The sequence below is a fragment of the Seriola aureovittata genome, chromosome 11, assembly GCF_021018895.1.
Source record: "Seriola aureovittata isolate HTS-2021-v1 ecotype China chromosome 11, ASM2101889v1, whole genome shotgun sequence".
Taxonomy (NCBI): Eukaryota; Metazoa; Chordata; class Actinopteri; order Carangiformes; family Carangidae; genus Seriola; species Seriola aureovittata.
The window spans coordinates 5937213-5949947 of NC_079374.1; the positions used below are offsets into that span (position 1 = coordinate 5937213).

The 12735-nt window shown below is 40.9% G+C and overlaps 1 protein-coding gene across 2 annotated transcripts in view; it reads right to left on the reverse strand.

Annotated features, from left to right (window-relative positions):
* The window catches only part of adcy5 (adenylate cyclase 5), a 92987-nt gene that overhangs the window by 3210 nt on the left and 77042 nt on the right, over positions 1-12735 (reverse strand). Inside the window, exons 10-20 of one of the 2 annotated variants that reach the window (XM_056388834.1) lie at positions 10404-10548; positions 9378-9475; positions 7449-7536; positions 5086-5202; positions 4809-4967; positions 3801-3985; positions 3655-3675; positions 3185-3317; positions 2269-2532; positions 1547-1751; positions 1136-1260 (exon numbers count right to left, since the gene is read on the reverse strand). In XM_056388834.1, the coding sequence (XP_056244809.1) occupies positions 1136-1260; positions 1547-1751; positions 2269-2532; positions 3185-3317; positions 3655-3675; positions 3801-3985; positions 4809-4967; positions 5086-5202; positions 7449-7536; positions 9378-9475; positions 10404-10548 (1540 nt within the window). Of the gene's footprint in view, positions 1-1135; positions 1261-1546; positions 1752-2268; positions 2533-3184; positions 3318-3654; positions 3676-3800; positions 3986-4808; positions 4968-5085; positions 5203-7448; positions 7537-9377; positions 9476-10403; positions 10564-12735 lie in introns of both variants that reach the window. The other variant, XM_056388833.1, reaches the window with a different exon arrangement.

Below are 12735 nucleotides of genomic sequence, written 5' to 3' on the forward strand. Positions count from 1 at the left end.
TGATACTGTGATTTACAGGTCGAACGATGTCTAGATGTCAGGCTTCATTTATTTGGCAGGCAGACTTTATTTAGACGGCTAAGGTTACACAAAACCTTTGCTTTATCAGCATTTAAATCACTAAAATTCCTAAACTCATTATGACACAATTTAACTCAAATGTCTATAAGGATAAATTGAACCAACGACATTTTATATCTATATATTTTTGTGGCCAGCGACTGCCTCCGATTGGTCAAAAAATTGTGGGGTACATTTAGCCTATAGAAGGAAAGCTTGGCTTGTGATATCTTTTTCCTAAAATAAAATCTCAAATTTATGGTGCATATTGAAAATTAAAATATAATATGACCGACTTTAATACGTCTTATTGAATAATAGGCGGAAACCAGACACATTAAATTGTCTGTTCTAAATTTTGTCGTCTACAAAAAAAAAAAAAAAAATAGATTGGAAAAGCTACACTCAGGTGCTGATGGCGTCGTCGTGCTGCTGCTTTGTCACTTTATTCACGTTCATTAGGAAGCAGTGGTTCATATTTGCTCCTTCGTTAATGGTTTTTCAGGAGGTCCAGTGGAGGCGAATGAGATCAAATTAAAGGTTTCCATCTGTGTTCAAAGTAGCTTTGAGTTATTAAGCCTTAATGATTTCACATCTGATTGAGCCAAACCAATATGGCCATTTATAATTAACATTTTTCATTAACCTGAGTAGACTTATTCTAAATCCAGCCAGCAGCTATGTGTGAAATGCAATTTTGCAGAGTTTATTCACATTGAATTCCTAGTTTCTGACTAAAGTAGATTGCAGCTGACAGCCATCCTGAGCCCTGCAAATACTGTAGATTTTATTTGAGCTTTTTTACCTAAAATGAATGAATATGAATATGTTTGTGATGTGTTTTGACACATTGTGGTTTCAGAGAAGGGAAGCTAAGACAAATTAATATTTAAATTCAATATAAAAGTAGATTTTTCCATCAGTGTTTTTTAGTATTATTTGTTGACTGGACTTGTTTGTTTTAACCAAAGTGATGCGGCCTTAGGATTACTGTACAAAACTGTCAGCCTCTTACTAAGTAAAATGACATGTTAAGGTGAATATTTGTGCAGTGCAGCGTCACACGTCATGTCACCTGGATCCTCTCCGGTACACCTGTGCTGTCCATGCGACTCGCCACGTTCACTGTGTTACCCCAGATGTCATACTGAGGCTTCCTGGCCCCGATCACCCCGGCAACCACAGGGCCCATGTTAAGACCTTAGGAACAAAACAAACATAAGACATCGCAGAGAACTTCATTACTACCAAACTAGCTGGACAAAAATGGAAAAATAAAAAATACTGATATCACAGGATGTAGACAATTTATTCTTTTTTCTTTTACAAACCTTATTTTTCTTTCTCAAAGTAGATTTATTACATATCAGTTAGGAAATTAACTCTCCACTTCTAACTTGGCAACTGAGCGTTAATCACACCATCTGCATCCCCATTAAATCTACAAGAAGAATAGCAACGCCCTGCTTTCTCTTCCGCAGCTCACCTATCTTCATTTTGAAGTTGTTAAAGGAGTGTTCGTTGATGTATTTCATCTGGTCCATCATCCTCATGGCGTAGTCGGCCAGAGCGCGGATGTGCGAGCGCCCGGCCTTGTCGTACGTGGAGTCGTTGAGGCCTGAGGCCGCCATGTAGGTGGAGCCGATGGTCTTGATCTTCTCCAGTTGACGGAACTGATCTTCGCTAATGATCTGATGGTGGAGGGAGAGAGGGAAGAGGGAGGGTTTAATCTATAAACTTCCATATTGAGCAGGGTTTGGGTTCAGGTTCATTGGATCCAATTGTAAGTTGATAAAATAACCTCATTCTCTGAGCTCTAGGTCTAACTGCTGTATTGATTTTTGTTGTTTTGTAGTTTGAGTAGCAAAGAGCACTGTACAGAAACATTTAAACAGTCTTATCTTATCTATATTTTAAATTCACATTAAGTCAAATCCCTCTGTCTAATGTTACATCATCTAGCTGGTTAAAGATCCAGGTATTTTTCTTATGAGTTGGAGGCGACCAAACCGAACTGACTTCTATAACTTGTACTGTAGGACATGCCTTCATACAGTATTACACACTTTGTATAATGTGGGTGGGAACTGTGCAACTATCTTAAAGTCTCTTTTTACAAGCATGAAGTAAAATCTCATTTTACAGCGAAACAACCGTCTCCTAAAGCGCCACTGACGCAACCTCCAGCTGGCTTCGTTCCCGCCTCACCTCATCAAAGTCGGCGATGATCTCGTTGAGCAGCCGCAGACACTCCACTCCCTCGTTGTTGGCCTCCAGCTCCACGTAGAACTCGGAGAAGTTGCTGATGGAGGCGAACATGACAGCGACGCACTCGCACGACTGGTAGTAGAGCTCGTCGTTGCGCCTCTCGCGCTGCAGGAAGTGGGCGGCCACATCTTTGGGTAGGATGTTGTGGAGCAGACGGCGGTTGTATGCCTGCAGCTCCTCCATCTCCTCCTTCTCCTCTGTGGCCTAGTGAAGAGTTCCAGACGGGGATTGAAGAGTTAATGAAGACTGAATCAATGGAGACATATGAAGGTTCACACAGAATATAATCATGGGATTCTCCGTCAGTGATGGTACACAATTACTCCAGCAGATATTCTTATTTCTATTGACCTTTACTCCACTGCCCTTTGGCCAGTTTTTGCTTAAAGTTTTTATCTGCCTTTTCCCAGAGCTGCTAGCATGGCTGGAGACTCTTAGTCTTGTTTTTTAAATAACCCGTTTATCCCCTTGCCTGGATTACCACCCACAGGCAGCACCGCCTGCCCCAGGACCTCCATAAGATGTCAAAGAACCCTGGGGCATCTCTTGAGGCATTTTATTATGAAACGAATACTTCACTACTCATTTGAGTATCCAACACTTCCCCCCTGTAGGCCTGAAAGGTGGCTGCATTCTCAGAGGAGAACAGAAGAGTCGCAACAAAATGTCCACAGAAACAGGATAATCCATTGCATAATTTTTTGACCAGTGTAAAAGGGGCTTTACATTAATTACCCAAACCTGAACAATAACCATAACCCAAGTCTTAACCCTAAAACTTTATGTTTCACATTGAGGAGCCCTGCTTTGTGGAGATGCAGTTTAGATGGAGAGTCCCCATGACACAGACACCAACCTGCAGCTTCCAGAGGAAGTCCAGCCTGGCCGTGGACTCCACCTGCTGGGCGTGAAGGTAGAGGGCGAGAACGAAGACAGTGATGACCACCGGGGTCATGATCTTCAGAGGAACCTTGGAGTCCATCACACAGCTGGAGGTCCACACACACACACACACACACACACACACACACACGGTTTTCACGTGTTTTATGCCGAGTGCTGGACTAATTCAATCAATAGTTCTCGTCTAACATACAGGTGTTAAATAAAGTTATATTATATGGGTGTAAAGGAGGACTCTGGAATACTGTGACACAAAAACAAGCTGCCCTCTACATCTTGGCTCATTAGCATTAGCATCTGTTGCCAGCAGGTCATTATAGTTACATTCGTGCCAGCACAGTGATAATGACGCTGTTAGCTTAATCAGATGATGGAGGTGATGCTTTGGGTCTCTGTGGAAACAGAAGCCGCCATCAGGCTCACCTTGTTCCATTCATGTGCTCGCTGTGGGGGAGGAGGAACAGAGAAGAGCCAATCAGCTGTTAGAGCATCTGCATGTTGTCAAAGATTCAAGGATCACAGGCGTAACAACACACACACACACACAAAGCAGTACTGAAGTGACTCACACAAAGTTGATGGCGTTGGCCATGACCAGCAGGTCCTGGTTGTCGAAGAGACTGACTTTGGGCACCTCCATGATGAGAAGGTAGAGCAGCTCAATGAAGAGCATGAGGAAAAGTTTCCCGAGGCTGCTGACCTGCAGGAAGACGGAGCAGGCCAGCAGGCTGAGCAGCACGCAGGACGAGAAGTACTGAGGGAGGAGAACGTTAGCAGAGAGAGGATGTTAGGAAAAGTACATTTGTTTTTATATCTCTGGATATGAGGGTTTATATTCTGTAACAGGCAGCGCCGACTGAATGAGTCACATCCAGAGGTGTTATAAAACACTCAATAAACCCACAATTCTGACCACTTAGCTGTTAATTTAAACATTACTGTGCAAGCTAAATACCTTCACTTAGCACCCACTTGTTCTGCTACCGTTCAGAATTATATCACATTGAAGTCTTAAAATATACAAACGCAAGTGCGTTACTACAACAGATTGAACATTAATGTTCTTTTGAAAAAAAAAAAACCACTGAGTTAATCCGGTTGACGAGTAGAATATGCATCTTATTTTAGCTTGATAACATGCAAGACACCACTGGACACAGCAGAAAGTCATGTATTTTAAAGGTCTTGTGTTGTTCTGCTGGCATTTTATGCTTCTGTGCCAGACCTGCACTAAAGTCTTTTGGTGAACAAACCTGCCTAAACATTTGTGATATATTTGTTTGACATAATCAAGTCACAAATATAAAATGTTTGAAACATTTTTCACTCAGAAACTACTTTAGACAAATTTCATGCTCATTCTGAGTTGAAGTTTTAAAAAGCCTCAGTTTGCACCACATGCAGTAAATCCGCATCTGTTCTGCTTCATTTGCTTCCTTACTTAACCTGCATTATGCTCATGGCACCTGCTGAAATAAACTACACAACAAACACTACAAGTTACTTTGAGTCAGAAATTATACGATGCAAATAAAGAGCACACACACGCACATGCACAGAACAAGGCACACCTGTACCTCAGGAAAACTGCAGACGAGGGCGCCGTCTACACAGGGGCTGTGCTGCGTGTCCAGGCTGTAGTTGAGGAGGTGGGCGTGGCAGGCGTTAACGCGGTCCAGGCTGATGTTGAGCTCTGCTGTGATGCAGCTCTGCAGGTCGTGGCCGCTGCAGGTGAACTGAACCGTGACAAAAAGTGAGTGAGGACAGGTGGAAGGACGTCAGACTCCTTTTACTGAATGTCATCTGAGGAATGTGAATTGTTCTTGAATACAGCGTTAAAATGTATCATCTTACAATATTGATGAAAGCTGAAAGAAAGACGATGATGATGGTGAAGACGCCCGCCAGGGTGCTGTTCAGCCTGGACTGGACTATCCTCTTAGAGAGCGTCTGCAGAGGGACTGGGAATAGCTGGTTAAACAAGGGAAAGTCTGTCAACTGTAGCACTGTTAGCTTACAGATCATTTTAATTGCAGCTCCTCAATAAATAAATCAGTGATTTAACATTCTGGGACAGTTGGCCATGACATACATGCTGACATAAGGTGCGACTGTAAACTGATACCTGCAACTGAACCAGTTTTTCCTCAACCAGTATCCGACGAGAGAGGACTGACACCAAAGTTCTGTCTGTACGTTCAGTACATGTACAAGTGGAAGGCTTATTTTTCCCAGTAAAAAAAACCATGACTCATCAGTGAAAACCATTAATAGCAGCTCTACTTTCATCTCTCCTGCACCTCAAGGCCCCTCGGCAGGCACAGAGGAGGGAGTAGATGGGGGGGGGGGGGGGGGGGGGGCCCTGAGGTTTGTGAGGTGAGATCTGCTCTTTGGTATCAGTTCTACAAAACAATTATGTTAGACACAGCAGCTGTTAGAGTTGCAGTTTATTTAGTGACTGATTAATTGATTGACTGGCTGAATTATTGATTTTTAATCTCAAGATTAGCTACATTAGCTAATAAGGCACCAAATATACAGATGCAGTTGTGAAACATAAAAAACAAAACAAAACAGAACAAAAGGTGACGGAACAGAGAGAAAATTCAAGTAATATTTTACTAAATACCTGTTGCTTAAATCATTTGATGGAGGACACAGAAAACATAAAAAGGATTGTATTTCAGTGCTGCTTAAATTGGCCCCGAAAAAGGACGCGGCGTCCCGACTCTGATGTGCACAATAAATAAATACTGAGCCGAGCGACAGTTAACAGTCTGAGTGCAGTTTGCAGTCTGGTACTGTGATCATTTACGAGATTTAGAGCAAACGTGTTGTTCAAGGTTGAACGCTCTGAACTGCAAAGTCTTCCGGATGTGACAAAGAGGTCGTCCCAAAAATAGGAAACACAATCTTAAATTTGCCAGTCGCACAACCTGTGATTGAAGTAAGTGGGACACGGAGCAAAGATTGTGCTAGACTCGTGTAAATGTGATGGCGCCTTTAAAGTTAGAACTGGTGTGAGCTGAACAGCCTCGATACAGGCCTACGGTGGAACAGTCATCTCAGATGATACTATAGATACTCACAAAAACTTGACACAGTGATATACACATCCCACTTCCAAGATGAGCTCTGTTCTAATGTCTGTATAATACTGTCATCGTTGTAGCTGGGGAAAATGGAGTCGCATGGTGACACCTACAGTTTGCTTTAAGGAATTTAGTTGAAAACTCTTCTCTAAAAAGAACTTGTTTCAAAAAAGGTATTTTCACTTTTCCAGTGTTTTATTTAAAGTTTTGATACCCATAAAATATATATATATATATATATAGAGAGAGAGAGAGAGAGACTCAATGTAGTTTCACATCTCCTCTCTCTTCTCGCTTCTCTCTGGAGCTCCAGTAACAACAGGTCGGTGAGCCAATCGGACGAGAGGAGGCTCTGAGCCTCTTCTTCTGATTGGCGGACTGTGTTCTGAGTGTTTGAATAAAAAATATAGCAGATTTCAGGTAAACACTCAGAGAAACCAAATCCTGCATGGTTGGATGATGGGTCTGGATAGCCCAGGTAGGGGGCGTGGCTGAGAGCGGTGACAGCTTTGTTGTAACATCACAAAGTTACAGAAGTCCTAACGGCTCATTTTAAGGCTGTTTCTGAATACAGGCATTTCTCTGTGGACCGAGCGCTTTGATACTTTCACAGTATTAATGTAGAATCTAGACCTGCTTTATAATCAAAAAGACATGGAAATCTCACTTTATACAATATGGGACCTTTAAATCACAACTAATCTCTATATAATAAGTAGCTGCACTTTGTTTTAAGGAATTTAGTTAAAGAATCTTCTCTAAAAATCAACTTGTTATGAGTTCAAGAGCAGAAGAAGCTAACATTTATAACTCACTGACATCATCTGGAATCAATAGCAAGTGCATCATCAAACCTGCAGCCTGATAAAAGATGTATCTCTATGATGTCTGATACTGAACTTCTACATAAACAAATGAGAAAAAGCAAGGAAGAGAAAAGCTGGCAGTTCTTCTCTTTGCATGTTGCTGTGCATTTGAGATAAATATCTATAAAACTGCATCCTTTTAAAAAATCTTCCTATCAATTATCCCTCAAGAAAAGACCAATGTCTTAGATCTGAACATGGTGGCACATTTTTTGTTTTTTTTTGGCGTAGTCACTCATCACAAGCCGAGACAACTCACCCCAAAGCAGCAGTAGACAGCTGAGACGAACATGACGGCTGTCAGGATAATGAGACAGGTGATAAAGAAGCCGATCATCAGACTGGAGCTGCAGACAACAAAGAGATAGGATGTGATTATATACATATGTTTATTTCTGGATGCATTTTATGATTTAGAGATACCTTGTCTGAGGGTAAATAATATGGAAGGCGGCGTTATATTTGTGTGGGTGTGACAGGAAGAGAGAGCGTGAAGACAGTGAAGGAAAACAGATTAAACAATGAGACAGAGGAGGCAGCGAGGAGACGGCGTAGGAGGGACTCTGAGGAGGACCGAGAGGTAGAAACAGGGATAAAAGACGAGGGGGGAGCGGTGAGATGAAAGGATCGAAAAGAAAGGTTAATAAAGAGGCAGGCTGAGGGAGATCAATACTGAGAGATGGGCAGGGAGAAAAGTCTGAGTGCAGAGGAGATTAAAAAAAAATGGAGGGATCTGCCAGAGCTTTTTGAATCTGGCTGCTGCTCATATACAGTGACACTGATTTTGATTTGATATTCTCTTTTATTCCTCATTTATTCAGCTTCTGAGTTATGAAAACGACATTTTCTTTTCTTTTTTTTTTCACTTTTATAATTCTGGTTGACTCACGGCTAAAGACGGGAGAACCTTACAGCAGATACTGTGAAGACTTCAGTGATGAGAAGGGTTTGAACTGAACGTTTCGAGAGCCCGGCCACAGCTGACGTGTTTAAGAGATTGTCAAACTAAAGTTCAACCACTTTCTAGTAAGACCTAGCTATGTAACTACTGGATTTATTAATGCTTATTAGATTGGAGATTGTAATGGACATTTATACTTATTATATAGATTAATAAGGACAAGTTTAGGGTTACCAGGTTGTTAAAACAAAAAATGTTCAACACTGAATGTATCTTCTATCACCTTAACTTCTTTTCTTTTAAAGGATAATTCTTGTTTATTACTATTTACGTCTTATTTTTATATTTTTAGTCATCATTTGGATCAGTTATAAAAAACATTGTACTCACAAAATGTGCATAGTGTCATTGCTAAAAAAAAAAAAGAGCTGTTTGTGAGTTTGAACTATCAGCTAAACTCCTGCCCATCCTTATATAGATTTTTAAACTGTTTTGTAAGGAATCATCTTGTGAACTGACTGTCGGACTGAACTGGCCCTGGAGCGAAGCACTGTTTGCAGGATTTACAATAGATCTGGATTCCTGGAACTTGTGCATCTTACCCCACAGGACTTCTTTGTAGTGGTGGAGCTGCGTTTGCCAGACGTCAGCAATTACTGCAGTCAGTAAAATGATCACAACCAACAGAGACGATGGCCAAAACAATGAAAAATAAATAAATAAATAAATTGCAGTTGTAATAAACCAGAATTAGATTTGAACTCATCAGGTATCACTCAGTCTTCATTCACATGTCTCGGGCAGTGTTAACACTTTCACACATTATTTTATTATAAGTTTGAGTAATAAACATTTTTTTGTTTGTTTTTATAAGAACCGTTCATCTTGAAATTTAAACTTTATTAAATCTGTATCGTTGACACTACTTCCTGTCTGCAGCCTGTTCATCTCCTGTACAGTGATTTTTTTTTGTTGTTGCTGTGAACAGTTTTGTCTGTTACACTTACTTTCTACATCAATGAAATATTGTCTCTGTAATTTAAAATATTTTCAGCATCATATTGCTCATAGATTTGCACATCACTCAGAGTGGTGGATGGGATTTGTTAGCATGAAGGGGACACATGGATGATTTTAGCAGCTGTTAGTCCTGCTGTTGGTAAAATGACTGAAGTGTTTGTGAGGAGCCAAATTACTGTCATCTCACTCTCTCAGTCACAACAATGTGAGCTGGTGATGGCGGCATATTTCAGTGAAGAATCAGAGCTAGAATCAGTGTTCACTCACGGCGGCACAATGACGATCTGGATGAAGCAGATGAAGAGAAAAACGAGGGAGGCACAGGCCACGTAAGCCCCGAACCTGGAGTCCACCTGCTTGGAGTACTGCAGGAGGGAGGTAGAGGAGGAGAAAGAAACAGCATTTCAACATTTGACAAAAGACTTTTTTTCCCTTACAGTCTGTCCCTCTGAAAGAAAACCTTTTTTTTTTTTTTTTTTAAATCAATAGCTTTATTGCTTGAAATAAGTTTTTTTTCTAAAAATGTTTCATCTTTATTCTGAAAATCAGGGAGCAGTGGCCCCTAATACTGTGGTATACTTGAGACTTAACTTTAAAGTCCTGAGTTTTGAGCTGGTAAAATCCCATTTGACAAGACAAGGGCTTGAATATTTCATTATTAGATCGCTGCTTTTGGAATGGCTTGGTCTCAGTTATGTTAAAAAACAAAACAAAAAAAAACAGTTTAGCAACAACTCTGAAAGGAAAACGTTCAAATGTCGTGGTGTAGCATTAAGGCCTGAAAGATTCTTGACTAATGGGGATTTCAGACTTGCCTTGGACTTGAGACTAAACCCTGAGTGACGCTCGGTTTTTCAGATACAAAAAGCACATAAAAGCAATCCAATAAAAATACATCAGCTGAACTTTGTTTTGTGGCATAAACAAATACTTTGGTTATTAAAGAACAGTGACATATGGATTAACAACATTTTACAGTTGGAAAAAAAACAAGGACTTTTCCTGGAAGACAAACTTTGGACTAACCGGCTAAGATATACACTGCAGATACTGTTATACAGTATCAGCGCTGACCCTTGATACTGGTCCCTGGACTTGCTACATAATCCTTAAAATAGCTGCTTGGTGCCGGAAGGAGGTGAAACTCAGACTGTGGCACTTAGACAGACTTTTTGCACAGGGAAGATTGCTGGTCACAGCTAATTATTTCCTGCAATATTGGCAGTGTGTTTCACTATGTGTGTGTGTGTGTGTGTGTGTTGTGTGTGTGTGTGTGTGTGTGTGTAGCCTAACCTTTTTCTCCAGGTCAGGCTCTCTGAAGGTGAGCAGGAACTTCTTGACGTGTTCGGAGCGCAGACGGTCGATGCTGCGAGCGTCGATGGCGCGGCCCAGGAACTCGTCCACCTCGTCCTCTGGGTTCAGGTTTTCCTGCGTGTTTCTGAAAATGAAATGCCTGAATAAAACAAGATGAGACTGGGTGACATTTACATCTCAAGAAAACTCAAGGGTCTTTAGATTTTACTGGCTGAGGAACTGAACACCTGCAACTGAGCAGTTAATTCTCCTTCCACAAGGGGGGAAAAACTATAGATTAAATGGACCATCCATACTTGTTGTATAGTCACCCTAACAGCCTACTGCACCCTGAGGCCCCCTGAGGTGCAGTATCATTTAGGTAATCATATGCAAAGTGAAAAAGAGCAATTGACCTAAAACACCATCACTCCCCTCGATCCCAAAAGACTCTGATGAGCCAGTTCGTCTTGGACTAAACACTAAATCTGCAAAGTCTCACTTACACTGATTTGCCTTGTTGACAAGAACGAGTCAGCTGATGAGATTATCATGCTACTGTGATCACAGTGATTGTGTGTGTGTGTGTGTGTGTGTTTCCAGTGCTCTTCTCTGGAGTAGGAGACATCTTGTGTCTAATAGTCAAACTTCTGAGATCAACAATATTTGAATATTCATAGAGTCTAGATTTTTCAATGAGAGCAAAATTACAGTAGATTTGAACTAAAATTGAACTTTTTGTGGAAAAATAAAAACCCCACATCAGCCACAAATTATTATTCAAAGCAGAGTATCTCATAAGTCTTAAAAATTTAAAAATCCAGATGTCTTAGAAGGAGCAGATTGATTTTAAATCGATTGGAAAAAGAAAAAAAAAAAACCTGGGTGAAAACTAATCTAGATTTTATGTTTCAATTGACACAAAAACTGTTGTTTCCTGGTGCAACAAGACGCTGATCACCGCAGTTTACAGTTAATAAGGTTTTCTTGTGGTAAGAAGGAAAATCCTTTAGAAAAACAAAATGAGGCACATCACTGATATCCCTACAGATTTATGTCTTTTATACTTTTTTGGCATTTTAAGCTTTTATGATAAGACTCGAACCAGGGTTCACAGTTGACGTCTTAACGCCCAAGCTGCAGGCGCGCCCCTAAATTAAGTCTTAATTCTTGCTAATTAGGATCTTAATATAGTGAAAGAGAAGAATTTGTATCAGTTTAAGAATCATTTTTCACTCCTGACTTCTGCCTGAGGTCACGGTCAAACATTCAGAGACGGTCAGAGATGACTTCCATACAGATTTCCACACTAAGCTGTGAAAAAATACAGCATGTACTTCCTCTCAAATCCAAGAAGCTGTCAGCGCGCATGAGAAGCAGGATCTGTGCTGCAGCCCGGAGCGGCGGCTGGCCGTGTGAACGCTGCTGCTCAGTGTGATGTCAGAGCAAACTCGCAGCTACAGAACAGTTAGGGAGGAGAGGAGGAGGAGGAGGGGGAGGAGGACAGCTTCTTCACTTTAATGTCTGCAGCTCCCTGATCACTGACTGACACTTTTATAGTCTGGATGTGACAGTTGGCTGCACCACTTCATGAACATCTCTGTCTGACGGCAGAACGACAACATCCTCTTTGAATTTAAACAAAATGATTTAAACCTTCTGAAAAAGGACTTAAAGTCTCAACTCAACCTTGTCACAGTTACAAACACTGCCAAACAGGTTGGTCTCGTTGAGCTGACTGCCAATCAGCAGCAGTTACCCGCTATAAAACCTGCCTGCCGATCATCAACTTCATCTCTGAGTTTCCATGGTAACATGAGATGACTTTAAGCTTCCCAAAAAGGCAAATTTGTGTTTTCAAATGCCACAAAAGCTGCAAAATTACTTCATTTGTCCACTTACTGAAACAGAAATCACAACAAGGAGTGAAACCACAAACAAAGTGATCTCAAGTTAAAATGAACCAATGAATGAAAGTTGAGTGGAGCTTAATTGAGCCAGATTTGAAGTAGTGTTTGCGAAATGACTCTTTTATTTTTATTTTTTAAAGCTCCTGAAAACTCGGTGTCTAAGTGTTTCTCTCCAACATGAAATATTCACAACTAAACAAACAAGCATCAAAGTTAAAGTTCAGGGAGATTTATCCTCAGGCATTTTAAAATTTTTTTTATTAAACAAACACTCGCTAACGTTAATCTGCTTCACCGGGTCTGCGGGGGTTTGGTTTGATCCATCTTGAATGATTGACTAACACCCCCCCCAAAAAACCGGCTGATTTGTATTCAGATGTTGCCCTCACTATCTTCACACAGCCTCCCCCACTTTAAAAACC